The following is a 26,805-nucleotide window of genomic DNA, read 5'->3' as shown; positions in this document are numbered from 1 at the left end:
TTGATTTTTACTCAAAGATGAATCTTAGTTATTTATTTTCTAATAACTTTATTAAGGTATAATTTACATACTATAAAATTCTTTAATTTTAAGTATACAATTCAATGACTTTTAGTAAATTTACAGTGTTATGCAAATGTAACCATGATCAACTTGCCTCTCTGATAGTGGCATTTTATTACCAAATCAGAGTTTACTCTGCAAAATATTCACAACTCAGAGAAAGCATTTATTATTTATCTTTCTTTTTAAATTCCTCCCCCAAAAGAAAGACATAAGTTACAAAAATACCATACATTCCACCTCACTGAGAACTTTTGACCTTGTCTTTCTGAAAGAGTCCCAGTTAGCCTCCAACTTCAGGAGACCAGTGCCCTGAAGGGCTTAGGGGCACTTTGGGCCAGTCCCTTCCCAAAATATCTGTAACAGAGACATCTCCTGGCCATAGGTGATAAGGTTTCCCAGATTCAGTGCTTTTACAAACAATGTCTCTCAAAGCTGACCTACTCCTTAATCAAGTAGTTGGAACTCACTTGAAAACAAAAAAGAAGCAGAAGCCTGGAGAACTTCACTGTGAAAGTGAGAATTTTGGAAAGTAATTATGTGGATTTTGTTTTATTTTTAAGGAGTTTCTTTGTGAAAAAAAAGGATGCAAAAGTGGTAGCTGAAGAATGGAAATAGATTTGTTAATGAAGTTAATTGTTTCTCTGACGTTTTCAATGAAAAATCAAGGGTTTTAGCACTTTCTTGAAGGTCAGAGATTGCCAAAGGACAAAATGCAGTAGTCAAAAGCAGAGAGGCTCTAAAATGTGTGGTATTTGCAAGGCCTGAGATATACTTTAAATGTTTCCCCTTTACAGAAAAATAAACTATCCAACTACTATTGGTTATCTCCATTTATATGACCTGCAAAAACCTCAAGCAATAAAACACGTGCAGTAAGATGAGTTTACTCTCCTACCTCATCCCCAAAGTTATTCTTTCAGCAATATTCCCAGCCTCAGCAAATGAAGTTACCACCTGCCAGTCATCCAAATCTGAAATCTCAGATACTTTTGACTCCTCTCCCTTCCTAACCCCTCCCACTAACCAATTTGATAAGGTTAGATTCTGATAAATCTACTTTTTCACAGATTTCTGAAATCCATTCCCTCTTCTTTATATCACCTGCCTCTTCCTTGGTGTAGGTACCTTCCATTTTTCCCCTAGAAAATTGGAGCATCCGTTAATTGATCTCTTGCCACCAGTCTTGCTCTATTTCAATTCTTTATCCACTGTTGATCAAGTAATCTTTTTACAATGGAAAACTGAGCATAGAATGAACCTTGCACCAAACAATAGTTTCCCTCACACATGGCTCTCCATCACCAGGCTCCAGCTCACCTTCCTGGCTCCTGCTCATTATGGGATTATGGCTACCTCTGCTGAGTCATACAGGTTGCCAAGGAAGTGGGGAAAAGCCTGCAGTCACAGGCCTCACCTTGCTCCCATGCAGCCCGCAGTCCTAAAGGCTGGGCTTATTCCCACGGTGCCCCTTCAACAGCACTGAGTCCATGAAAAGCTCCTGACATGAAAAGCTCCAGGCACACTGAACTTAGGGGGTTCTCCAAGTAACCAGGTTCAGGTTCGTGTTTGCTCTCTTCTCTCTCTCTCCCTCTTCTTCCCTTTGATCCTCTCCTCCCCTTCTTCTTCCTCCTTCTCCTCCCTCACCCTTTCCCTCTCTCCCTCTTCCTGCCCCCAATTTGTCCTCCCTTCTCTCCAACACACATCTCAACTCTCCCTGATGCTTCATCCCACACTTTCTCAGTGGCCCCACTCCTGCCCTGCTGCAACTCAGGACACTCGTTGTCATGTATTAAGACAATATACTCATTTCTCCACCACCCCCACCTGCTAACTGTAAGCCTGCTGAGGGCTAAGACCGTATTGCATATTTTGTTGCACCTACAGTCTAGCACACTTCCTGGAATGTAGTAGGTGTGCAATTTTTTAAAAAATAGAAGAATGAGGCCAGGCGCAGTGGCTCATGCCTGTAATGGTGGCTCACGCCTGTAAACCCAGCACTTTTGGAGGCCAAGGTGGGCCGATTACCTGAGGTCAGGAGTTCAAGACCAGCCTGGCCAACATGGTGAAACCCCATCTCTACTAAAAATACAAAAATTAGCTGAGCATGGTGGCACACGCCTGTAATCCCAGCTACTCAAGAGGCTGAGGTAGGAGAATTGCTTGAGCCCAGAGATGGGGGTTCTGGTGTGAGCTGAGATCATGCCACTGTACTCCAGCCTGGCCGACAGCGAGAGACTCTGTCTCAAAATAAATAAATAAATAAATAAATAAGCTCCAAAAATAACTACTCAGGTAAGTTAGGTATTTAATTTGTATCTAAGTAGTTGTCAGTATTTTTCTTTTATTTAACGGCTATTTTTTGCATTTTTTTTCCTAAGAGGCTAAATCATGTGCTAACTACCATTTTCATCATACTATCCATCCATCATTATCAAAACCCCATGGTCAGGCCTCGGGATTAAGATGGCAGATAAGAGGCAGGACTAGCTTGCAGCTGCCTGGACAGAGCAGTGTAGGGAGACTCACATCATGAATTTTTGCTCCAAGAACTACTGCAGGAACATACCAGGAAAGCCAAGACAATCCATAGACCCTTTGAAGCAACTGGATCACAACTGCAGGTTGCCTGAGATGATGAAAACCTGTGAGTCTGCTTGCTTTCTCAACAAGGAGGCTTGTGGTCTGGGACAAGTTCTCAACCCTGGTCACCAGCCACCTGGAAATGGACTCAGTGCTGTTGAAGGGGCTTGGTGGGAATAAGCCCAGCCTTTAGGACTGCAGGCTGCATGGGAGCAGGGTGAGGCCTGTGGCTGCAGGCTTTTCCCCACTTCCTTGGCAACCTGTATAACTCAGCAGAGGCAGCTATAATCCCTCCTGGAATATAACTCCACTGGACTGGAAACCACACCCCCATTCCCCACAACAGCCACAACAAGCCCTGCCCAAGGAGAGGCTGAGCTCAGACATGCCTATCCCTGCTCCAACCTGGTGATATTTCTCTACCTGCCCTGTTAGCCAAAGACAAAGGTCATAATCTCTCGGGAGCTCTATGGCCTTGCCCACCAGCTGAGAAACCTGAATACTTAACCAGCTATCCCTAGGGCAGGTTTGCATCCTTCCTATAGGACTGTAGCTGATGCACTCTTGAAAGTGCCACCTCCTGGCTGGACGATTGCCAACAGAAAACCAGCACACTAAACAAAAACACAACCAAGGACCTTCACAGAGTCCATTTCATTCCTGTGCTACCTCCACTGGAGCAGGTGCTGGTGTCCATAGCTGCAAGACCTGAAGACAAATCACATCACCAGACTCTTTGTAGATACTCCTCAGTACCAGCCCAGAGCCCAGTAGTTCTGCTGGGTGGCTAGACCCAGAAGAGCAAAAACAATCACTACAGTTCAGCTCTCAAGAAGTCCCATTCCTAGGGGAAGGGGGAGAACACCACATCAAGGGAGCACCCTGTGGGACAAAAAAATCTGAAAAACAGCCCTTGAATTCCAGATCTTCCCTCTGACACAGTCTACCCAAATGAGAAGGAACCAGAAAAACAATTCTGGTGATATGTCAAAACGAGGTTCTTTAACACTGTCAAAAGATCATGTCAGTTCACCAGCAATGGAGCCAAATGAACACAAAATCTCTGAATTGCCAGAAAAAGAATTTTGAAGGTCAATTATTAAGCCAATCAAGGAGGCACCAGAGAAAGGTAAAGTCCAACTTAAAGAAATCAAAAACATGATGAGACTATGAAAGGAAAATTCTTCAGTGAAATAGATAGCATAAATAAAAAACAATCACAACTTCTGGAAATCAAGGACATACTTAGAGAAATGCAAAATGCACTGGCAAGTCTCAGCAATAGAATCGAACAAGCAGAAGAAAGAACCTTAGTGCTCAAAGACAAGGCTTTTGAATTAACCCCATCCATCAAAGACAAAAAAAAAATTTTAAATGAACAAAGCTTCAAAGAAGTTTGGGACTATGAAACATCCAAACCAAAGAATAATTGGTGTTCCAGAAGAAGGAGAAATCCAAATATTTGGAAAACGTATTTGAGGGAATAATCAAGGAAAACTTCCCCAGCTTTGCTAGAGATCTAGACATCCAAATATAAAAAGCTCAAAGAAAACCTGGGAAATGCATCTCAAAAAGATCATCGCCTAGGCACATAGTCATCAGGTTATCTCAAATCAAGACAAAGGAAAGAATCTTAAGAGCTGTGAGGCAAAAGCATCAGGTAACTCATAAAGGAAAACCTATCAGATTAACAGCAGATTTCTCAGCAGAAACCTGACAAGCTAGAAGGCATTGGGGTCCTATTTTTAACCTCCTTAAACAAAACAATTATTAGTCAAGAATTTAGTATCCAGTGAAGCTAAGCTTAATAAAAGAAGGAAAGATACAGTCTTTTTCAAACAAACAAATGCTGAGAGAATTTGCCACTACCAAGCCAATACTATAAGAACTGCTAAAAGGAGCTCTAAATCTTTAAACAAATCTTCAAAATATACCAAAATAGAACTCCTTAAAGCATAAATCTTACAGAACCTATGTAACAGTAACACAGTGAAAAAAAAACCAAGATATTCAAGCAACAAACTGCACAATGTATAGAATAGTACCTCACATCCCAATAATAACATTGAATGTAAATGCCCTAAATGCTCCACTTAAAAAGATACAGAATGGCAGAATGAATAAGAATTCACCAACCAAGTTTCTGCTGTCTTCAGAATTGTCTATTTGTACGCTTTCAGACTTTTGATGTAGGCATTTAATGCTGTGGAACTTTCCTCTTAGCACCACTTTTGCTTTTTGCTGTATCCCAGAGGTTTTGATAGGTTGTGTCGCTAATATCATTCAGTTCAAATAATTTTTATATCTCCGTCTTGATTTCATGGTTGACCCAATGATTACTCAGGAGCAGGTTATTTAATTTCCACATATTTGCATGGTTTTGAGGCCTCACCTAACACATAAGGACTCACATAAACTTAAGGTAAAGGAGTGGAAAGATATTCTAAAAATATATTTACCTAATGCTGGAGAACCCCAATTTATAAAACAGTTACTACTAGACCTAAGAAATAAGGTAGATGGCAACACAATAACAGTGGAGGACTTTAATACTCCACTGACGGCACTAGACAGATCATCAAGACAGAAAGTCAACAAAGAAACAATGGACTTTAACTATACCCTAAAACAAATGGACTTAACAGATATTTACAGAACATTCTACCCAACAATGGCAGAATATACATTATAGTTATCAGCACATGGAACATTCTCCAAGTTAGACCATATGATAGATCACAAGTCTAAGTAAATATAAGAAAACCAAAATTATATCAAGTACACTCTCAGACCACAGTCAAATAGAATTGGAAATCACTCCAAAAAGAACCCTCAAAACCATGCAAATACATGGAAATTAAATAACCTGCTCCTGAATGATCACTGGGTCAACAATGAAATCAAGATGGAAATTTAAAAAAATTTTTGGACTGAATGATAATAGTGACACAACCTATCAAAACCTCTGGGATACAGCAAAAGCAGTGCTAAGAGGAAAGTTCATAGAATTAAATGACACCAAAAAGTCTGAAAGAGCACAAATAGACAATCTAAGGTTACACCACACAGAATTGGAGAAACAAGAACAATTCAAACCCAAACCCAGCATAAGAAAAGAAACAACGAAGATCAGAGCAGAACTAAATGAAACGGAATAAAAAAATACAAAAGATAAATGAAACAAAAATCTGGTTCTTTGAAAAAATAAATAAAATTGATAGATTATTAGCGAGATTAACCAAGAAAAGAAGAGAGAAGATCCCAATAAGCTCAATTAGAAATGAAACGGGAGCTATACAACTGATACCACAGAAATACGAAAGATTATTCAAGGCTACTTTGAACACGTTTATGTGCATAAACTAGAAAACCTAGAAGAGAAGGATAAATTCCTGGAAATATACAACCCTCCTAGATTAAACCAGGAATATATAGAATCTCTTAACAGACAAATAACAAGTAATGAGATTGAAATGGCAATTCAAAAATTGCCAACAATAAAAAGCCCAGGACCAGACGGATTCAGCACTGAATTATACAAGACATTCAAAGAAGAATTGGTACCAATCCTATTGACAGTATTCCAAAAGATAGGGAAAGATGGAATCCTCCCTAAATCATTCTATGAAGCCAGTATCTCCTTAATACCCAAACCAGAGAAGGACATAACAAACAAAGAAAACTACAGACCAATATCCCTGATGAACATACATGCAAAAATCCTCAATAATGTACTGGTGAACTGAATCCAACAGCATATCAAAAAGATAATTCAACATGACCAAGTGGGTTTCATACCAGGGATGCAGAGATGGTTTCACATACAAAAGTCAATAAATGTGATACACCACATAAAGAGAATTAAAAACAAAATTCACATGATCATCTCAATAGATGCAGAAAAAGCATTTGACAAAGTCCACCATCCCTGTATGATTAAAACCCTCAGCAAAACTGGCACAGAAAGGACATACCTTAAGGTAATAAAAGCCATCTACAACAAATCCACAGTCAACTTTATAGTGAATGACAAAAAGTTGAAAGCATTTCCCCTGAGAACTGGAACAAGACAAAGATGCCCTCTGTCACTACTATTCAACATATTACTGGAAGTCCTAGCCAAAGCAATCGGACAAGAGAAAGAAATAAAGGGCATCCAAAACAGTAAACAGGAAGTGAAATTATCACTGCTTGCTGATGATATGATTGTATACCTAAAAAAACCCTAAAGACTCATCCAAAAAGCTCTTAGAACTGGTAAATAAATTCAGCAAAATTTCAGGATACAAAATTAATTTACACAAATCAGTAGCTCTGCTAAACACCAACAGTGACCAAGCTAAGAATCAAATCAAGAACTCAACCCCTTTCACAATAGCTGCAAAATATAAAATAAAATAAAATACTTAGGAATATATCTAACCAAAGACTGAAAGACCTCTACAAGGAAAACTACAAAACACTGCTGAAAGAAATCATAGATAACACACACAAATGGAAAGCTATCCCATGCTCATGGATGAGTAGAATCAATATTGTGAAAGTGACCACAATTGCCAAAAACAATCTACAAATTCAATACAATTCCCATCAAAATACCACCATCATTCTTCACAGACCTAGAAAAACCATCCTAAAATTCATATGGAACCAAAAAAGAACCCACATAGCCAACACAAGACTAAGCAAAAAGAACAAATCTGGAGTCATCATGTTACCCAACTTCAAACTATACTATAAGGCCATAGTCACCAAAACAGGAAAGTACTGGTATAAAAATAGACACATAGACCAATGGAACAGAATAGAGAACCCAGAAATAAACTCAAATACTTACAGCCAACTGATCTTCAACAAAACAAACCAAAACATAAAGTGGGGAAATGACATCCTATTCAACAAACGGTGCTGGGATAATTGGCAAGCCACATGTAGAAGAATGAAACTAGAGCCTCTTCTCTCACCCTATACAGAAACCAACTGAAGATAGATCAAAGACTTAAATCTAAGAACTGAACCCCTAAAGATTCTAGAAGGTAAAATCAGAAAAACTCTTCTAAACATTGGCTTAGGCAAAGACTTCATGACCGAGAAGCTAAAAGCAAATGCAACAAAAACAGAGATAAATCAGTGGGACTTAATTAAACTCAAAAGCTTCTGCATGGGAAAAGAAATAATCAGCAGAGTTAACAGACAACCCACAGAGTGGGAGAAAATCTTCACAATGTATACATCCAACAAAGGACTAATATCTGGAATCTATAAATAACCCAAACAAAATTAGCAAGAAAAAAAACAAACAATCCCATCAAAAAGTGGGCTAAGAATGTGAATAGGCAATTCTCAAAAGAAGATACAGAAATGGCCAACAGACATATGAAAAAATGTTCAACATTACTAATTATCAGGGAAACACAAATCAAAACTATAATGTGATACGACCTTACTCCTGCAGAAATGGCCATAATTTAAAAAATTTTAAAAATTATATATATTGGTGTGGATGCAGTGAAAAGGGAACACTTTTACACTGTGGGTGGGAAGGTAAACTAGTACAGTGACTATGGAAAACAGTGTGAAGGTTCCTTAAAGAACTAAAAGTAGAACTACCATTTGATCCAGCAATCCCACTGCTAGGTATCTACCCAGAGGAAAAGAAGTCATTATACGAAAAAGATACTTGCACATAGATGTTTATAGCAGCACAATTTGCAATTGAAAAAATATGGAGCCAGCCCAAGTGCCCATCAATCAACAAGTTGATAAAGAAAAAAATATATATATATATAATACACACACACACACACACACACACACACACACACACACACACACACCATGTGTTACTACTCAGCCATAAAAAGGAATGAAATAATGGCAATCACGGCAACCTGGATGGAGTTGGAGACCATTATTCTAAGTGAAGTAACTCAGGAATGGAAAAAACAAACATTGTATCATTGTATGTTCTCACTCATATGTGGGAACTAAGTTATGAGGATGTGAAGACAAAAGAATGATACATTGGACTTTGGGGACTCAGGGGGAAAGAATACTTTTTATGAACCAAAGTATGCATGATTTTCACTCTGCAAAATTTCATACCAACCCATCAAACTGTTGAAATATGATATATGAGCTCTCTCCTTCATAGGGCTTGAAATCCACACAGGACTTGAGGCGGAACATCTCGAAGGCATACAGAATGGCTCCTTTAGCATTCAGCTCTGCAGAAATCAGTAAAAATATCAATGAGCATTATTTGGACCTTAGATAATATCTATAACTTATAGTTTAGAGAAAACCATGCTACCACGTTAAATCCACAGAGGTGCATGATAGGGTTTTTGGTAATAAATAGATTTCCTGGTAACTAAAACTGCGAAATTGGTTGGGGACATCTGTAAAATTAGTTGTGGGCATAAACATTAAGTGCATACCTTAAATGCACAATGCAAATATGTCTACAAAATAAGAATATACACATGTGTATATGGCTAAATAAAATAATAAAATAACTTCCACACTTTCTCCCTTTGCCTTTCCGCCACTGAAGCAGAGATTTAGAGTGCGTTGCCTCAGAAGAGTCACATGGCAGAACAGAAAACAGAAGTGGCTTGTGAGTAGCTCTGGCTTTAGTTGACATAGATAAAGTACCTCAGAGTGAGGCAGTGAGCATAGTGTTCCTTACCCCAATCTGAAAAGACATTCTCTCTTTCTGGAGGAGGAAAGCAGAGCTTAGAGAGGTTTGTGGGTTCTGAAAGCATAAGAAGCACATACGGTATTTTACCCTGCTTCCAAGTCAGATGCCTGGGAGATGGCAAGACTAGACAGCTAGTACTGCACACAGCCTTAGAAAAGATTTCTATATCCCAAGCTCAGCACCCAAGCAGCAGAAGCCTAGTGAACTTGAAGGGGCAGGAAAAATAGATGCTGACTAGTAACCTATGGAGACCAATGACCAAAGATTAAACGCCTTTCCTTTCACCTAGCATGCATGCACTTTGGCATTGTAAGATAAAGATGGGGTAGAGAAGAAAGATATTCCAGAGAAACTGAGATTATGTTTTACTTTGTGTGCATTTTACCCTCCCATCAACTCACTGAAGTCGTTAGAATCTAAGTTAAAAATTAAGCCAAGTTACATAAAATTAAATTATATTTCTTTCACATTTGATTTAGTGCTTTCTCTCAAAGAGTTTATAACTATTGGCCAGGAAATTACATCATATTTTCTGGCCTTTATTTCATTTAATAAACTATCAAGTTGGAGATTCCACAGCCTAAATGTCATATAATGTCATATCAAGATCATTAAAGAAATAATCCTGGGAATAGCCAATAAACTAATTGTGGAAACTACACAGATAACAATAACAAGAGCATTCATTACATCTGCTGAGAGATTTTCATGCACTTTTACCTATTCTTACTTAGTTACATCTGCAGTATGAAGAGATGTACCCAAGATAGCTGTGGTGTCACAAAAATGTGAGAAAAAAAGTGATTATACTGAAAGCAAGCTTCCTAGAAGGCTATATGGCTTTTGTTATTCTCAATCCAAATGGTGGGATTGCTGAGAGTGATTAATTTTAAAATTATACCTTTTCTTCCTTCTCCATACCTAAATAAGTTGTAAAGAGGGAGCTAAGCAACTCTGTAATAACTTTGTAAAAACTGCCTCAACATTATTAGGATAAACGGAAATAGAGCCCATTTGAAGTCTTCCTCTTCTCCATGAAGGCAATCCTGAGTGCCCCTCCTCTGAATGCAGGAGCCACATTTGACTGATTTCTTTCCTTTCTTTCTTCCTTTCTTCCTTCCTTCCTTCCTTCCTTCCTTCCTTCCTTCCTTCCTTCCTCTTTCTTTCTCTTTCTTTCTTTCTTTTTCTTTTTTCCTTTCTCCCTTCCTTCCTTTCTCCCTTCCTTCCTTCCTTCTCCTCCTTCTATTTTCCTCTTCTTCTTCTTTTTTCCTTCTCCTCCTCCTTCTTCTCTTCCTCCTCCTTCTCTCCTTTCTCTTTCTTTCTTTCTTTCTTTCTTTCTTTCTTTCTTTCTTTCTTTCTTTCTTTCTTCTTTCTCCCTTTCTTTCTTTCCTTCCTTCCTTCCTTCCTTCTTTCTCTCTCTCTCTTTCCTTCCTTCCTTCCTTCCTTCCTTCCTTCCTTCCTTCCTTCCTTCCTTCTCTTTCCTTCTTTCTTTCTTTCTTTCTTTCTTTCTTTCTTTCTTCTTCTTTCTTTCTTTCCTTTCTTTCTTTCTTTTCTTTCTTTCTTTCTTCCAGACGGAGGTCTCACTTTGTTGCTCAGGCTCAACTTGAACTCCTGGGCTCAAGTGATCTTCCTGCCTCGGCTTCCCAAAGTGCTGAGATTATAGGTGGCCAAGGCTTGAGTTGTCTTTATGTAGGTGGTTTGCTACACTTAAGATGCTGTTAGCTCCTTGAGAGAAAGGGATATACTTTTTGTCTCATTGTAACTCTTGTTCTTAGCCAACTGCCCTGACATAGTAAGTTGTACATAGTTCTGTGTCAAACAAGTTAGTTTTGAAAACCACTAGCATTCCTTTAACCTTGGATCAAATAATATAAGAAGAGTTAACTTTATTTGTTCTTTTTTTTCCTTTTAAGAAGAGTTAACTTTAGATACCAATGGCTGTACGTATTAGAAGATAAGCATAAGAAGGCTACCTAGATTCAGTTTAGGAATTCCTTTGAGAAAATTTCTGGTGCTCATAAATTGTCAAGGAGCTTGAATCTAATTAATCTTCCCACAGATAACAGTTGTAAACTTGAAAAAATAAGAAAATAAACTCTTTAAATATGCTGGAAAATGGCTAAAACAGGCAGAAACTGGAGGATTTTTTCTTAAAAGAAGGAAAATCTCATTGGGTAAGATTCACATTTATACAGCTTTTTGCATGAGGGCATGCTCTAATTTCTTCAATGCAAGAAAGAGAACTCAAGTATAAATCTACAGTTGTATTTTCTTAACATACCGCAAGGACAAGTTTGGGGCTGAGTTTTAACCCGAGTGGCTGAAAATCAAGGGAGGAAGTCCTAGAAAGGAAAGTCATGGTAGATGAGGAGGAGATTCATCCCAAAGTCTGTGTATAAGTGCCCCTTCAATCCTTGTCTGACTCATGAACTTTGCATAAATGGGAGAACGCTCCAAGCCCTTCAGTAGGAAGTAGCCATTGGAAGGCTGAGCAGCCTGAACAGATACATCAGTTGCTGCCCACTGCAGTGGAGGAAGAATTTGGAGTTTGAGTCATGCAAAGTTACAGGGGTTAGGGAAACTTGGGCATTCCATTGAAATCCCAGAAGGACCATGACTTAACAGTAAAGACTACATTCCAGCACTAAGAGATTTGCCTTGAACTAAGGGCAAGACCACAAAATCCTCCACAAATTCCAGATGATCATGCAGTAATTTAACTGCTCTAACAAAAATTAACACAATTCAGAGGAGAATGAGAATATGCATAATCAGTACAATGTAATACAATGTCTAATATATAATAAAAAATTATGAGACCTGTGAAGGAACAGGAAACTGTTATCGATAGATAATAGTAAAAGCAATAACTAGAAAGAGAAACAGACCCCAAGGTGACTAAAATGTTAGAATTAACAGACAAACACTTTAAATCTCTATTGTATACTTGTTAAAGAATTTAATGGAAAAAAGATAAACATACAAATAATCTCAGCAGACAAATGGGAATTATATAAAAGAACTCAGTGAAAATTTTATCAGTATTATATCAGAAATAAAAAATTCACTGGATAATTTTAAAAGCTGACTGGCGATGGTAAAAGAGACAGAGAGAAAAACGTTCAGAAAAATGAATAGCACTTTAGTGACCAATGGGAAAAAACTACCCAGTCTAAGATACGTGCAGTTAGAGTCTTTGATGGACAGGAGAAACACAGAAAAATATTTGAGCAAATAATGGCCTAATATTTTTCAGATTTGGTTATTTAAAAATCACCTTAAAGATAGAAGAAATGTGGTGAGCACAAACAGAATAAATAAAAAGAAAATCAACATGAGCACACCTTAATCAAACTGTTATAAAAACAAAAATAAAGAGAACATATTGAAAACAACTAGAGAAAAAAGACATTACATACAGGAGAACAATAATATGAAAGTATGAAAGATGGATGATTTATTATCAGACACTGGAGACAAGAAACAGTGTATCTGGAGCAAAATATTTGCAAAATATATATCTGATAAAAGACATACCCAAAATATATAAAGAACACTAAGAACTCAAGATTAAATAGCAACTCAATTTTTAAAATGGGTTAACAGAGCAGATATTTTATAAGGGAAGATATACAAATGACCAATAAGTAACTTTAAAGGAGGTCAACATTACTAGTCATCATGTAAATATAAATCAATAAATTAATAAAATAGCACCACATGCCCAACAGAATGGCTAAAACTTTAAAAATTGACAACACCAAATGTTAGCAAAGACATGGAGTAAACGAAACTCAAGTACATTGTTTGTGGTTGTGTAAAATGGTACCAGCACATTGAAAGAGGTCTAACACTAAACCTACACCTATACTATAACCCAGCAATTTTATTCTTATTTACACCAGAGATATGAGAATATACTTTATAAAAGAATATGTGCAAGACTACTTATAGTAGCTTTATTCATAACAGCCAAAACATAGCATCAATCCAAGAGAATAATTAAACAAGCTGTGATATACTAAATTCAATGAAATGACAGTAACAAAAAAAGAACAAATTGCTGATAAACACAGCAACACTGATGCATCCCAAAAATGTTTTACTGAGTAAAACAAAGCCTTACTCAAAAGAGTATATAACATATGATTCCATTTATATGAAATTCTAGAAGAGGTTAAATTCACCTATGAAGAAAAAAGAAAAAATAGAATAGCGCCTTCTTTTTCCGGAAAAGTGAGAATAGCTTGGAAGGGCCATAAGAGAACTTTCTGGAAGGACAACAGTGTTCCATCTCTTCATAGGAAGTTAGGTTTCAGAGGCATATACGTTATAAACATGTTCCATCTCTTGATAGGAACTTGGATTACACAGGTGCATAGATCTTTAAGAACTCACTGAATTGTACATCTGAGACTCATGCATTTTACCCTATATATATTTTATGTAAAAGGGAACTATATACAAACATTGAACTGTAGTTAATTACATGCATACTTAGGTGACTGGGGTAAAGTGTACTAGTGCCTGAAAGCAACTTTGAAATGCATCAAAAATACAATGGATTGATAGATTCATAGAGGGATATTGGGATGGATAGATGAACTAAAGCAAATAAAACTGTTAATTGTAATTTAGGTTGTGAGTATGTGAATGTTCACTGCATAATGCTTTTAACTTTTTGATTATTTAAAAGTTTTTATAATCAAATGTTGGAAAACAAAAAGACAATGTATTACAACTTAAAAATGTTAAAATAATAATTTTTAACACTACTATAAACCCAAATTCTATTTCCAGTTAAAATATCCTCAAAGTTTAGGCAAAATAAAGATAATTTTCAGGTAAAAGAAAAACCAGAATTTGTCATCAACAAATCTGCTTTACAAGAAGTGCTAAAGGAAGTTCTTCAGACTGAAGAGAAATGATACTAGAGAAGAACTCAAATTTCCAGGAGGAATGAGGAGCACCAGAAATTTCAAGTGTAAAAGTAAATATGAAGACTGTCTTGTTTTTCATCAATTACTTTAAAAGATAACTGTTCAAATCAAAAATTCTAACACTATAGTGTGAGACTTATGAAGCATATAGATGGAAAATATAAACCAATAAAGTGCAAAGGGCAGGGGTATAAATGGAATTATACTATTGTAAAATGCTTTCATAATATTAAGGCTAAGGACAATATTTTTAAAAATTTAAACATACTTTTATCCCATCCATGGATGAAAATATTCACAAGATAAATTATGAAGTATCTATTAATAAACTACACTTTAATAAGCATACACCATATCAAAATTTGAAGAAGGCAGTAAAGCAGTGCTTCAGATAAAATTTATAGCTTTAGTAGCCATGCTGTAGAATATATTACATTAGAAAAAATGAAGATTTAAAATGTGATATGAATTTTCATCTTAAGAATATAGAAAAAGAAGAGCAAACTAAACCTGAAATAAGTAGGAGAAAGGAAATAATAAAGATAACGTAAAGTAACTAAATAGAAAGCAGAGAAGCAAGAGAAAATTAACAAATCAAAAGTCAATTTTGTAAAAATATTAACAAAATCAGTGAGCCCCTAGCAGGACATGTCAAGAAAAAAAGAGTGAAAACACAAATTGCCAATATCAAAAATGAAATAGGACTATCACTAAAGATTCTACAGTCATTATAAAGATAATGAGATATTATGCCACTATTTTGACAACTTAGTTGGAATAGTTGTAGAATTTTGTCAAATGCTTTTTCTGCATCTATTAAGATAATCTTAATTTTTTATTACTGAAAAATACAATTAATAAAAGCATAATAGAAAATAAGAATAATTCTATAATTATTAAATAAATTGAATTCATTATAAAAATACTATCCCACAAATAAAATTGCATTACTTGGTTATTTTATTTTATTGGTGAATTTTACCAAAAAATAAATTTATTATTTATTTTATTGGTGAACTTTACCAACATTTAAGAAAGAAAAAATTTTAATCATACACAAACTTATTCAAAAGATAAAAGAAGAGGAAAAATTTTCAAGATGGTTTTGAGAGCTACATAACTTTATTACTAAAGCCTAATAAAGATATTACAAAAAAGTAAATTAGAAACCTATACTATTTATGAATATAAACACAAAAATCTATAACAAAATATTAGGAATCCAGAAAAATAAGAAAAGGATACTACATCATAACCAAGTAGGGCTCATCTGAGAAATGCAAAGTTGGTTTAGCATTCAAATTTGATGTTATTTACCATATTACACAATAAGGAATAAAAATTATACTTATCTAGATTGTTGCAGGAAAAGCATTTGATACACTGTAACAACTATTCATGATGAAAACCTGCCATCTGACAAAGAGCATCTGTGGAAAACTTATCGTGTCCCACATGAATGAAGTATTGAATACTACCACTAAAACAAGCCAATGAGGCAAAGATGTCCACTCTTACCACTTCTATTCAACATGGTAATGAAGGTCCTAGCCAGAACAATAAGACAAGAAAAAGCAATACATGGTGTAAAAATTGGAAAGGAACCAGTAACACCGTCTATATTAATAGGCAAGAAGAATTTTTACTAAAAGTACTAAAAAAGTCTACAAATCAACAATTAAAATTAATGAGTAAATTTAGCAAGGTAGCAGAATACAAAATCAATATATAAAAATCCATTGTATTTTTATATATTAGCAGAAAACATTATGTAGTAAAATTTTTAAAATTTCATTTTAATAGCATCAAAAATATAAAATGCTTAGAAATGAATTTACCAAAGACACACAAGATCTCTAAACTGAAATTTATAAAGCATGGATTAGATAAATTAAAGAAGACTGAAATAAATGGATTGATGTACCATGTTTATGGATTATAGGACTCAATATCTTTAAGATATTAGTTTTCTACAAATTTATGTACAGAATCAACACATTCCTATCAAAATCCCAGCAGGCTTTTTAGAGAAATTGATTATAAAATATACATGAAAATGCAAAAGATCTGGAGTAGGCTAAACTGTCTTGAAATTGGAGAGCAAAGCTGCAACACTCAATTCAAGGTTAACTATGAAGCTAGAGTAATCAACACAGTGATTTTTGACATGATGATAGACAAGTAGAATAAGATAAGAAAACAGAGATACCAGATCAAGAAATAAGCAGTCTTGGCAAACTTGGCAAACAAGACTCTTGCAAAGAGTACTTAATGAGGAAAGCAAAGTTTTATAGCAAATGTTGCTGGAACAACTGGGCTAATAAATACCAATCAATCAGTCTCAATCTCTTCATCCTGTTGTACACAAAATTAGTTTGCAATCGATTATAGACAAAAATTGAAACCACACAACTTCAAAAAATATTGGAATATATCTTTGTGACTTGGTTTAAGCACATATTTCTTAGAATATAAAAACACAAACCGTAAGTTAAAAAATTGATAAATCACACTTTATCGGCATTTAAAGCTTTTGCATTTCAAAATTCACTGCTTGAAAAACAAAAATAGGTAAGTAACAGACTAACAGAAAATATTTATAATACGTATATCTGACAAAGGGCTTCAGCCATAATACATAAAATCCTACAAATAATCAAAAGACAAACAATGTAATTTTTAAAACTCATGAAGGAGTTGGACAAACCCTCGTAAAAGAAGATACAAAAATAGCCAGTAGCATACTAAAATGTGCTAAATATCACTAATCATTAGGGAAATGCAAATTAAAATCATAGGGAGATACCATTTTACAACTACTAAAATGGCTATAATTACAAAAGATTAATGCTATCAATGATAGCGAGGATGTGGAGCAAATGAATCACTCATATATTTTCAGGAGGAGTGTACAATGCCACAGCCACTTTGGAAAACTGGCGCTTTCTTACATAGTTATCCATATGACCAAGCAATTATATTCCTAGGCATTTACCAAAGATAAAAAATGTATTCACATAAACTTGTATAAGAATTATCACAACAGTTTTTTCATACTAGCCCCAACAGAAAAATGGACAATAATTTACAGTATATTAATACAAAGAAATATTACTGAGTAGTTTAAAAAAAGAATTTACTGTTGATCCACAACAATATGGAAAAACTTAAAAAACATAAGTCAAAGAAGCCAGACACGTAGTATTTATAAAATAAATACTATGGTATATGAGCTCATTTATCTGTAAATCAGTTGTAAATCAGGTAAACTAATCCATAGCAGAAAATCAGAATGGTGGTTGTCTCTTAAGGAGTGGGGATGGGAACTGCCTAGAAAGGAACTTTACGGAATGATGGAAGTGTGCATTATATAGGTATACGTGTTTGTCAAAAGCCTTATATACTGATTTGTGCATTTCACTCCATGTAAGTTTAACTTGAATAAAACAATTCTACACAAATATTGAACTCTAGTTAGAAAGTTTGCTTTCACAGTGGTCTGGGTCTGGGCATCTGAACTTTAACACTAAAGGTGACCTTCATGTGGTATTGCTTGAGAAATACTGCTGTATCCTTACTACCTTTATCTTATGTCAGTTCACTTGTCTCAAATCACTCTCAAATATAATTTCTTACCTACCTTGCAACTAGAGAGACCTTACTACTTAAGCTGCGGTCTACGTGGGGACCAATAGCATCAGCATCACTAGAGGACCGTTGGAAATGCAACATCTCACACACCAACACTGACCTACTCTGTAGGTTAACAAGATCCTCATCTGAGTCCTATCCACATTAAAGTCTGAGAAGCACTGCCTTACACCTCACAGAGGCATGGTGAAGGTTACATAAAATATCAGATGAAGGCACAGAGCCTGGCACGTAATAGGGTGGTGCAGATGTGACAACCAGGATAAAAAAAATTGTAATGGGAAAGAACCCTTTTCAAAGTTGGTGTTTCTTAAATCATGTTCCGTTAAGTATTGGTGTTCCATGAATTTGCAAGGCAAACACTGGAAAAAACAAGTCAATTTTCCAACTAATAGCTGAGAACAATAGCATTTGTTTATATCTAGCTGTTCTCCATAAAAAGGGATTCGAGGCAGCACTGATAAAGAGGATGGAAAATACTGAAACATAATCTACATCTCCTGAGAGTAGGAGCAGCTTAGCAGCCCAAAAAGATTAAACAACCTTGTCGGCCAGGCACAGTGGCTCACGCTTGTAATCCCAGCACTTTGGGAGACAGAGGCGGGCGGATCACGAGGTCAGGAGATCGAGACCATGGTGAAACCCCGTCTTTACTAAAAATACAAAAAAATTAGCCGGGCGTGGTGGCACGCGCCTGTAGTCCCAGCTACTCGGAGAGGCTGAGGCAGGAGAATGGCGTGAACCCGGGAGGCGGAGCTTGCAGTGAGCCGAGATTGCGCCACTGGACTCCAGCCTGGGCGACAGAGCGAGACTCCGTCTCAAAAAAAAAAAAAAAAAAAAACTTGTCCTGGCCTCCCTTCTTCACTCTAATCTTGTCCATCTGTCTATGCAGGACGGGCCTTGCAGGCATTGAGTCATCATGGCTGCTCAGCTGTCAGTCAACTGCTTGAGGGTCAGCCGGTGCCTACATGTGGCTTCTAATATTTATTTATTTCTACCGGTTGTTAGTTCTGTACACAATCTTAGCTAAAAGGCAGAGAAGTGATTCTACTAGTCATTATTTCTAACAACGAGTAATATGTAACATATTCAGATCTTTTCCTTAAGAGAGAGAAAAGAGTAGACATTAATAACATCAAGAAAAAAGGATTGTGAACATGTGAAATATGGACTTTTCTATTTTTCAAAGTGTGGCATGTTTCTCTTGTAAGAAAAAGGGAAGAAATCAATATGCTGAAAGTAGTATCCGCACACTACATTTAGATTCACCTAAACAAAGTGCAAACTTTCCCTTCCTCTGATGCAAATTATATTTCATTGGGTTTTGCTCTTTTATGTTCTCCTGGTTATACTAATACTTTAATGTGTGTTGCATTTTAAAATTTATTCTTGGATTCTGTGTATCTCAGACTGGTTAAGCAGCAATGGTTTTGATGTAATGTTATGTCTTTCTCCCCATTAGATAAAGATTCATCAGGACTTGAAAACTCTGTTAGATCCTGGTGGTTACTCCCAGTGTGAAGCCCATGAACAGGCTGAGAGGAGAGAGAGAGTTAAACCAAAACCTCCTAATTAAGAACAATTAATATTACCCAAATTATCGGCCAAGATGTAAGGAATGGGGAACGTCCACCTGGTGTCTGGGTCTCTCAGGCCATTTCTGGATTTCTGTGAAAACAAAGGTCAAGGTGAGTGGGAAGCCTAGTCTTCAAGGTCACCTCGACCTCCTCCTTCGCTAAACTCTCACACAGCAAACAGTCTATCACACAACTCAAACAGTTTAGTGGCAATTTGTCTTCTGATTATGAAAGCAATAGAAATCCTTGGGAGATAATTTGAAAAAATCAGAGAAATTACTAAGAACAAAATAAAGGGGGCCTGCAATCCCAGGAAAATTGGATAGACAAGCCATTTAATTATTTTAGACTCTTTTGGGCTATTTGCCTATTTTCCCTCTGTTTTTGTCCTTACCAACTACAGTGGAACTCCTCACTGGAACAGATTATAGATGAGATTTCTCTTATCTCCTTCACAGTGCCCATCCCAGGGCTGGCCACAGAGCAGAGACTCACACCCAGTGGTACCACCTGGCCTGAGGAACTGACTGCATCATTGACAGGTACTCACCCGCAAGAGGATGTCCCCTTGAAAGAGGTCCAAGCCTGCAGCTGGAAGTGGAATTTTTTTAAAAAAGAATATTTGAGTGAACATTATTAAAAGGCATCTTTCATAATAAAATTAATCTTTGCCATTATAAATCTTTGAATATTAATCTTTATGTGGCAAAACTTTTTGAAACAATGCAAAAATTCCAGTTAAGCAAATGTGAATGGCCAATGAGTATCACACATTGTCATAGCCTCTGTTTTCAATTTGGAACAAGAAATCTTGTCTAAGAATCTTAGAAGTAAGAGATAAGTTAGAAGGGATTTTATTGATCACTGACTATAAAAAAGAGATTCGATGCAGCACTGATAAGGAGGATGAAAACTATTTAGAAAATGGCTGGGCATAGTGGCTCATGCCTGTAATCCCAGCACTTTGGGAGGCCAAGGTGGATGAATCACCTGGGGTCAGGAGTTCAAGATCAGCCTGGCCAACATGGTAAAACCCCGTCTCTACTAAAAGTACAAAAATTAGCTGGGCATGGTGGTGTGCACCTGTAGTCCCAGCTACTCGGGAGGCTGAGGCAGGAGAATTGCTTGAACCCAGGATGCAGAGGTTACAGTGAGCCAAGATAGTGCCACTGCACTCCAGCCTGGGTGACAGAGCCAGACTCCATCTCACAAGAAAAGAAAGAGGAAGAAAGAAAGAAGGAGGGAAGGAATGAAGGAAGGAAGGAAGAAAGGAAGGAAGGAAGGAAGGAAGGAAGGAAGGAAGGAAGGAAGGAAGGAAGGAGGGAAGGAAGGGAAAGAAAGAAAGAAAGAAAGAGGAAGAAAGAAAGAAAGAAAGAGAAAGAAAGAAAGAGAAAGAAAGAAAGAAAAAGAAAGAAATAAAAGACTATTGAGAGAAATGGAGAAAGAAATAGAGTCCAGAGACATGAAGTGATGTACTATGTAATCCAGTGGCCAAGTGAGCATCAAAACTCCTGCCTTTCCATTCAGGGCTCTTTCTGCCACTGTACCATTCTGCCTCTTGTCCCAAGGTAAATGAGTGTGTTTTGCTCTTTCCCATGAAAAAACGATGATACCCTCTAAAACCAAGCTCAAGGTGCTGCCCGCATCATGAGGAAGACCAGGGGAATATGGATAGATCCACTCTAAACCATATCTCCAAACATCTGTTCTCAAGTGCTTAGCAGAATATACTCTCCCACTGCTGGTATTGCTTAATCCTTGCCTCATCCTGTTTCAGTAAGCAAGATTCTTAAAAGGGAAGATCTTTGTAGGAAAATTTCTCAAGCATTAAAAGAGCATCACTTATCATAACTCTCATGTGACATGAAACATTTTCTGTAAAATGCAACAACTTCAGACAGAATCACTGGATTGTACTTCATTCTGAGGACAGCCCTGATTTACAGGCTGAGAAGCCAAGGCAGAGATTAATTACCACAGTCTCATGAGCCAACAGAGGCCCCATTTGACAAAGCCTGTGGCTCATTCAGGAACCAGCTCCATTTATGCATAGGACACCAAGGAGGTGTTAGGTATTAGCAGGCATCATAATTTCACTTGCCAATGACTAACTAGGGCTATCCCTGTATCATTCCCTTCCTCATGCACACATTTCCTAGATTGCTTAACCTCTTTATCCCTGACCTATTCCTGTGGCAGCAGTACAATTAACCACAAACAGTAATGACATCACTGTCCCACTGTCAGTAGGACCCAGATTTGAATAATCTTTTAAACAGAGGGACTTTGTTCTGGTCCATCTATTTTTACATTGTGGTTTGTCCTTAGCAAAAATCTGTATTTCCTGACACCCGGCCTGGATTATAATGGGATCGAGGGAGCTCTTCCAGAGTGAAGTGAACAAGCCCACTTTGGCCCCAGTGGTAGGTCAGAATGGATAGGGTCATGGGGGGCAGGGAGAATCTCCCAAAGATGTGCACATCCAGGAAAGCAAGCCTCAATCTATTCATTACCCAATTTGTTAATGTAGTGCACACTTATTAAATGCCTAATGTGTCTTAAGCATTTTTCTAGATGCTGGGATATAGCAGAGAATAAAACAAGTCCTTAAGGAGATGACACTCTTGATTGGGGGAAGAGGGAGACATACAAATAAACAAATAACTGTAAAGTATGACAAATGGTGAAAAGTACAATAAAAAAGAAACAAATGAAAGGTAAAGTGGGAAAGAGTGCTGAGGTGAGATAGGTTTGCTATTTTGTTAAAGAGTGGTCAGGGAGGGCCTCCCACAGGAGGTGGCATTTTAGCAGAAATATGATAGAGGGAGGGAATGAAGGAAGAGTAGTGGAGGTAGAGGAAGCACCAGATAGAAAGGTCCTGTGGCAGGAAAGCCTTGATGTCTTGGGGCAGTGGTCCTAAACTTGAGCATCAGAGTGCCCTGGAAGGCTTGGTCAACACCCGCTGATGAGCCCCCACCCTTGGATTTCTGGTTCATTAAGTCTGGGGTGAGGCCTGAGACTTAATGTTCATTCCTAACAAGTTTCCTGATGATGCCGATGCTGCTGGCTTGGGGACAACACATCGAAAATCACTTCCTTAGAGGAGTAGCTGTGCAGTCAGGGTGGCTGGAAAGCTCAAGTAGGAAGGGGAAGAGTAGTCACAGATGACGTTGGAGAGGCAGCTGGGGCAGATTGACTCACACTCTAATGTGCATAGAAACCACCTGGGTCTATGTGAAGATGCTAATTCTGTAGGTCTGGGGTGGATCCTCAAATGCTGCATTTCTAAGAGAAAGCTCTTGTGTGACACAGATCACTTTGGCCTGTGGACCACACTTTGGGAATCAAGGCTCTAGGGCCTTTACTTTGTGTTGAAGGAGAAGTCATTAGATGGTTGAAGAAGAGAAATGACATGATCTAAAGGATATTAAAAGGAGAGCTCTATGTTGTGCAGAATAGTCTGTAGGGAGCAGAGGCAGAAAGGGAAGTACAGTTATGAGGCCTCTCAAAGGACCAGGCCAGACATGAGGTGGCTGACCAAGGTGGGGGCAGTAAAAGTGCTGAAAAGTCTCAACTGTGGTATGATTTGAAAGTAGATCTAGGCTGGGCATGGTGGCTCATGCCTGTAATCTCAGCACTTTGGGAGGCTAAGGTGGGCGGATCACGAGGTCTTGAGTTCAAGACCAGCCTAGCCAACATAGAGAAACCCCATCTCTACTAAAAATAGAAAAACTAGCCTGGCGTGGTGGTGGGCACCTGTAATCCCAGCTGCTCGGGAGGCTGAGGCAGGAGACTCGCTTGAACCCGGGAGGCGGAGGGTGCAGTGAGCCGAGATGTCACCACTGCACTCGAGCCTGAGTGACATAGCAAGACTCCATCTCAGGAAAAAAGAAAATAAAAGAAAAGAGAAAAAAGAAAAGTAGATCAAGTAGATCAAATAACATTTGCTGACAGATTGTGTGTCAGGTATGAGAGAAAGGCAAGAGTTAGGGGCAACTCTGACATTCTGAGCCAAAAATCTAGAAGGAGTGAGTCACATTTACTGAAATGAAAAGGACTGAGAGGAGCCGGTCTTGGGGTGGAGGACAAGAAACGTTAACTCAGCCTTGCGAGGCAAAAAGAAGATGGTGAAAAGGTGGCAATTTTCTCTATATGATTTTCCCAATTTATGGTGTTAGAGTCTGGCCATATGGCTAACCCAATCAATCCTGGTGGTTTGGTTGAAATGGCCTGAAAAGAAGATTTACATGGTAATGAGATTTCTCCACTGGGGTCAAGGATCAGAGGTGGTGGTGGGCCTAAAGAGTACAAAATGGCAAAGAGGTAAAGAATTAATTTTTATTAGATAAGTAATGATGAGATTAGAAAAACTCTAATTCTAATCCCAGCTCTGTTGTAAAATACAGCAGATTCTCTGAACTGTTTACACAATGGCTAACTCTAAAGAGAGATATTTTAGTGCCTGGCTCTGAAGTCTTGGGACCCATTTATGCATTCACCCATTTACCTTCCTAAACTATTTCTGCTCTGCCTATGCAGCCATTCTCCAGCTATTCCAATTAAATATCAACTAACTGGCTTCTCTGTGAGTGAGACAAAGCCAGAAAAATTGACCCTTAGTTATTGGTATGTTAGTTTTGCAGCCTTCAGATAGCACTGAACTATTACGGTATGGGCTGCAAGATCTGGAAGTGAGCCCCATCACTGCTACCTATGATCTTGAGCAAGTCACTCTAACCATGAGAAGCCACCTGTCCCTTCCCAAAAAAATGAAAACATCACTTACTCCACGACAAGACTGAACAAATAAATATGCAATTGGATATAAAAGCTTTTGTAAACTGAAGATACTTATGATCATGAATAGCTCTGCTTCCACAAATCCTGACCTAAGACACCGGGAATGCAGAGGCTTCTCTCTCATTTCAAGAGCAGGACAAGAGAGAGAAAACAGAGATGATGACTCAGCTTCTCTCTCCTCTCAGTAATGGATGAGACTGATGAATTTCTTCAAGAAATATATTTGTAAACGAGATGTCTAAGTGGAGATTGCTTTACACTCACCTCTAAGTCTCAACCAAAGAGTTGTTAGTGAATATGATGGGCCAGTGGAGGAGTTGGGTTTTGTTTCCCCACTAAATATAACCAGAGGCTTATTCTTTTTTTTTGAGACGGAGTCTCGCTCTTTCACCCAGGCTGGAGTGCAGTGGCACAATCTCGGCTCACTGCAGGCTCTGCCCCCCGGAGTTCACGCCGTTCTCCTGCCTCAGCCTCCATCGTAGCTGGGACTACAGGCGCCTGCCACCTCGCCCGGCTAATTGTTTGTATTTTTAGTGGAGATGGGGTTTCACCGTGTTAGCCAGGATGGTCTCGATCTCCTGACCTCGTGATCCGCCTGCCTCGGCCTCCCGAAGTGCTGGGATTACAGGCGTGAGCCACCGCACCCGGCCTATTCTTATATTTTTCTTTAACAATCAGAATAATTATCTATTTGCTTTCCTTTTCTTCCAAATACAAATTGGAAAAATAAAATTTTTATAAAGAGAAACTTGTTATGTATTTCTAGATCCACTGAGGACTTCCTAGCTCTCCTAGAAAGTCTGATCTAACTATCTTCTCTTTCCACATTTTTATCTTTCAGAAAATGCAATTTCTCACAAAGCACCAACAAATATTTCTCCCCCAAAGAATCACAATACAGTATTATGAAGGAAAGCGTTCTTCAGTAATCCCACCACTGGGTTTTAAGTAATTTCAAGACTTTAATAACACAAAAATTGAACTCACCTAAATTGATTTCTGAAATATCCTTCTGTTCACCAAAATCTGCATCATGTACTGTTAAAAGTGAGAAGAAAAATTATTATTAGTCTTGCCGAATGAAAAAAGTTCAAAAACACTCTCTGTGCATTTGAACTAATTCTTACCATTTTCTTTAGGAAGATACTTAATCTGAAAAAAATAAATATACAGAAAATGGATAATGTATACTAGAATTAATATTTCTAAATATCCAAAAAGCAGGACTCTACTTACCGGTACAGCTGCTATGTGGGCAAAAAATAAGGTAAAAAAGAGAATGCAAGTGGATCTAGTCCAAGCCATTGCTGCAAGTGAGCTGATTTTAGCAGACACCTTGTCATAAACATAAAGTTTAGACTTTACCCTGACGGTCGTATTAGAAACTTTGACCCTTCCATATGTACCGTAGTGCTAATAAAGGTAGTCAAAGATAACACCATTGACTCTTTCGAGGACAAATACTAAGTTTACCTTAAATGCTTAAGCTCCAAAGACTGGGGAAAAGTTTGAAAAATTAATACCGAAATGAGCATATAAGAACTAATAACATTCCTATAGGGCAGCCATAGCCATTCATATCATAAAACAGGATAGAAGATCCCCTTAACAATAAAAATAAAAATAATTTATAAAATTATTATTTAATTCTAATGAAATATAAATTCAAATTTTATGGAAATGTTATAAAGCAATTATTGAAGGACATAAAAATACCTGACTCTATAAATGTACATATATATGAAATATTAATAGATTATTTCAATATTAATCTATAAATTCATTGTCATTCTTGTAAAAAATCTAACAGGGTTTTCAGTGGAACTTGCCAAGCTGACAAATGGTTCAATTAACATTAAAGAGTAAACCTTGAAGAATAGATAAGAAAATTCTGAAAAGGATGAATAAAGAGAAAAGAACTGCCCCAAAAGAACGTCAGGAACTTTTGTAAAGTTACAGTAATTAGAGTGTAATAGTTCCAAAAATAAAGATAAAATGAATCTATAGACTGGAATAGGTAATAGCCAAATAGATGCAAGCATATGCGGGGCTTTTATGAATAAGAGGAACCACAAAGGCAAGAGGGAAACTTGGGTCTCTTTCATAATAATGTGGGAATAATTGCATTTCCATATGAGGAAAAACATTAAATGTTCACCTGATACCATTCACAAAAATAAATTCTAGATAGATTAAAAATGTAAATATGAAAATATAAACTTTGAAAAAGAAAATATAGGAACATATTTTTAACCTTGAGGTCAAGAAAGATTGCTTAAACATGAAAAAACATGGAAATTATAGAGGAAAAGAATAATACATTTGACTGTATGAAAATTTAAACTTCTATATGACACAAACATAACATGATTAAAAGACAAGCCACAGGTGAGAGACGATGTGTATACTGCATATAATTGAATAAGAATAAGTATTCAGGATATGTAAAGAATTTCTACAAATCAATAAGAAGAACAGGAGATTATAT

General features: G+C 37.2%; 1 protein-coding gene across 2 annotated transcripts in view; it reads right to left on the bottom strand.

Annotated features, from left to right (window-relative positions):
- The window catches only part of MEP1A (meprin A subunit alpha), a 46,620-nt gene extending 20,988 nt beyond the window's left edge, over nt 1–25,632 (bottom strand). The window contains exons 1-6 of one of the 2 annotated variants that reach the window (XM_055263690.2): nt 25,554–25,632; nt 25,445–25,469; nt 25,305–25,355; nt 20,068–20,108; nt 19,533–19,608; nt 8,756–8,873 (exon numbers count right to left, since the gene is read on the bottom strand). In XM_055263690.2, the coding sequence (XP_055119665.2) occupies nt 8,756–8,873; nt 19,533–19,608; nt 20,068–20,108; nt 25,305–25,355; nt 25,445–25,469; nt 25,554–25,622 (380 nt within the window). In that variant the 5' untranslated portion in view covers nt 25,623–25,632. Of the gene's footprint in view, nt 1–8,755; nt 8,874–19,532; nt 19,609–20,067; nt 20,109–25,304; nt 25,356–25,444 lie in introns of both variants that reach the window. The other variant, XM_055263689.2, reaches the window with a different exon arrangement.
- Nucleotides 25,633–26,805: the final 1,173 nt, after the last annotated feature.

This window comes from Symphalangus syndactylus, chromosome 23, assembly GCF_028878055.3.
Source record: "Symphalangus syndactylus isolate Jambi chromosome 23, NHGRI_mSymSyn1-v2.1_pri, whole genome shotgun sequence".
Taxonomy (NCBI): Eukaryota; Metazoa; Chordata; class Mammalia; order Primates; family Hylobatidae; genus Symphalangus; species Symphalangus syndactylus.
Note: the sequence above shows the minus strand (reverse complement) of the source record. Positions and strands in the feature narration are given on the sequence as shown.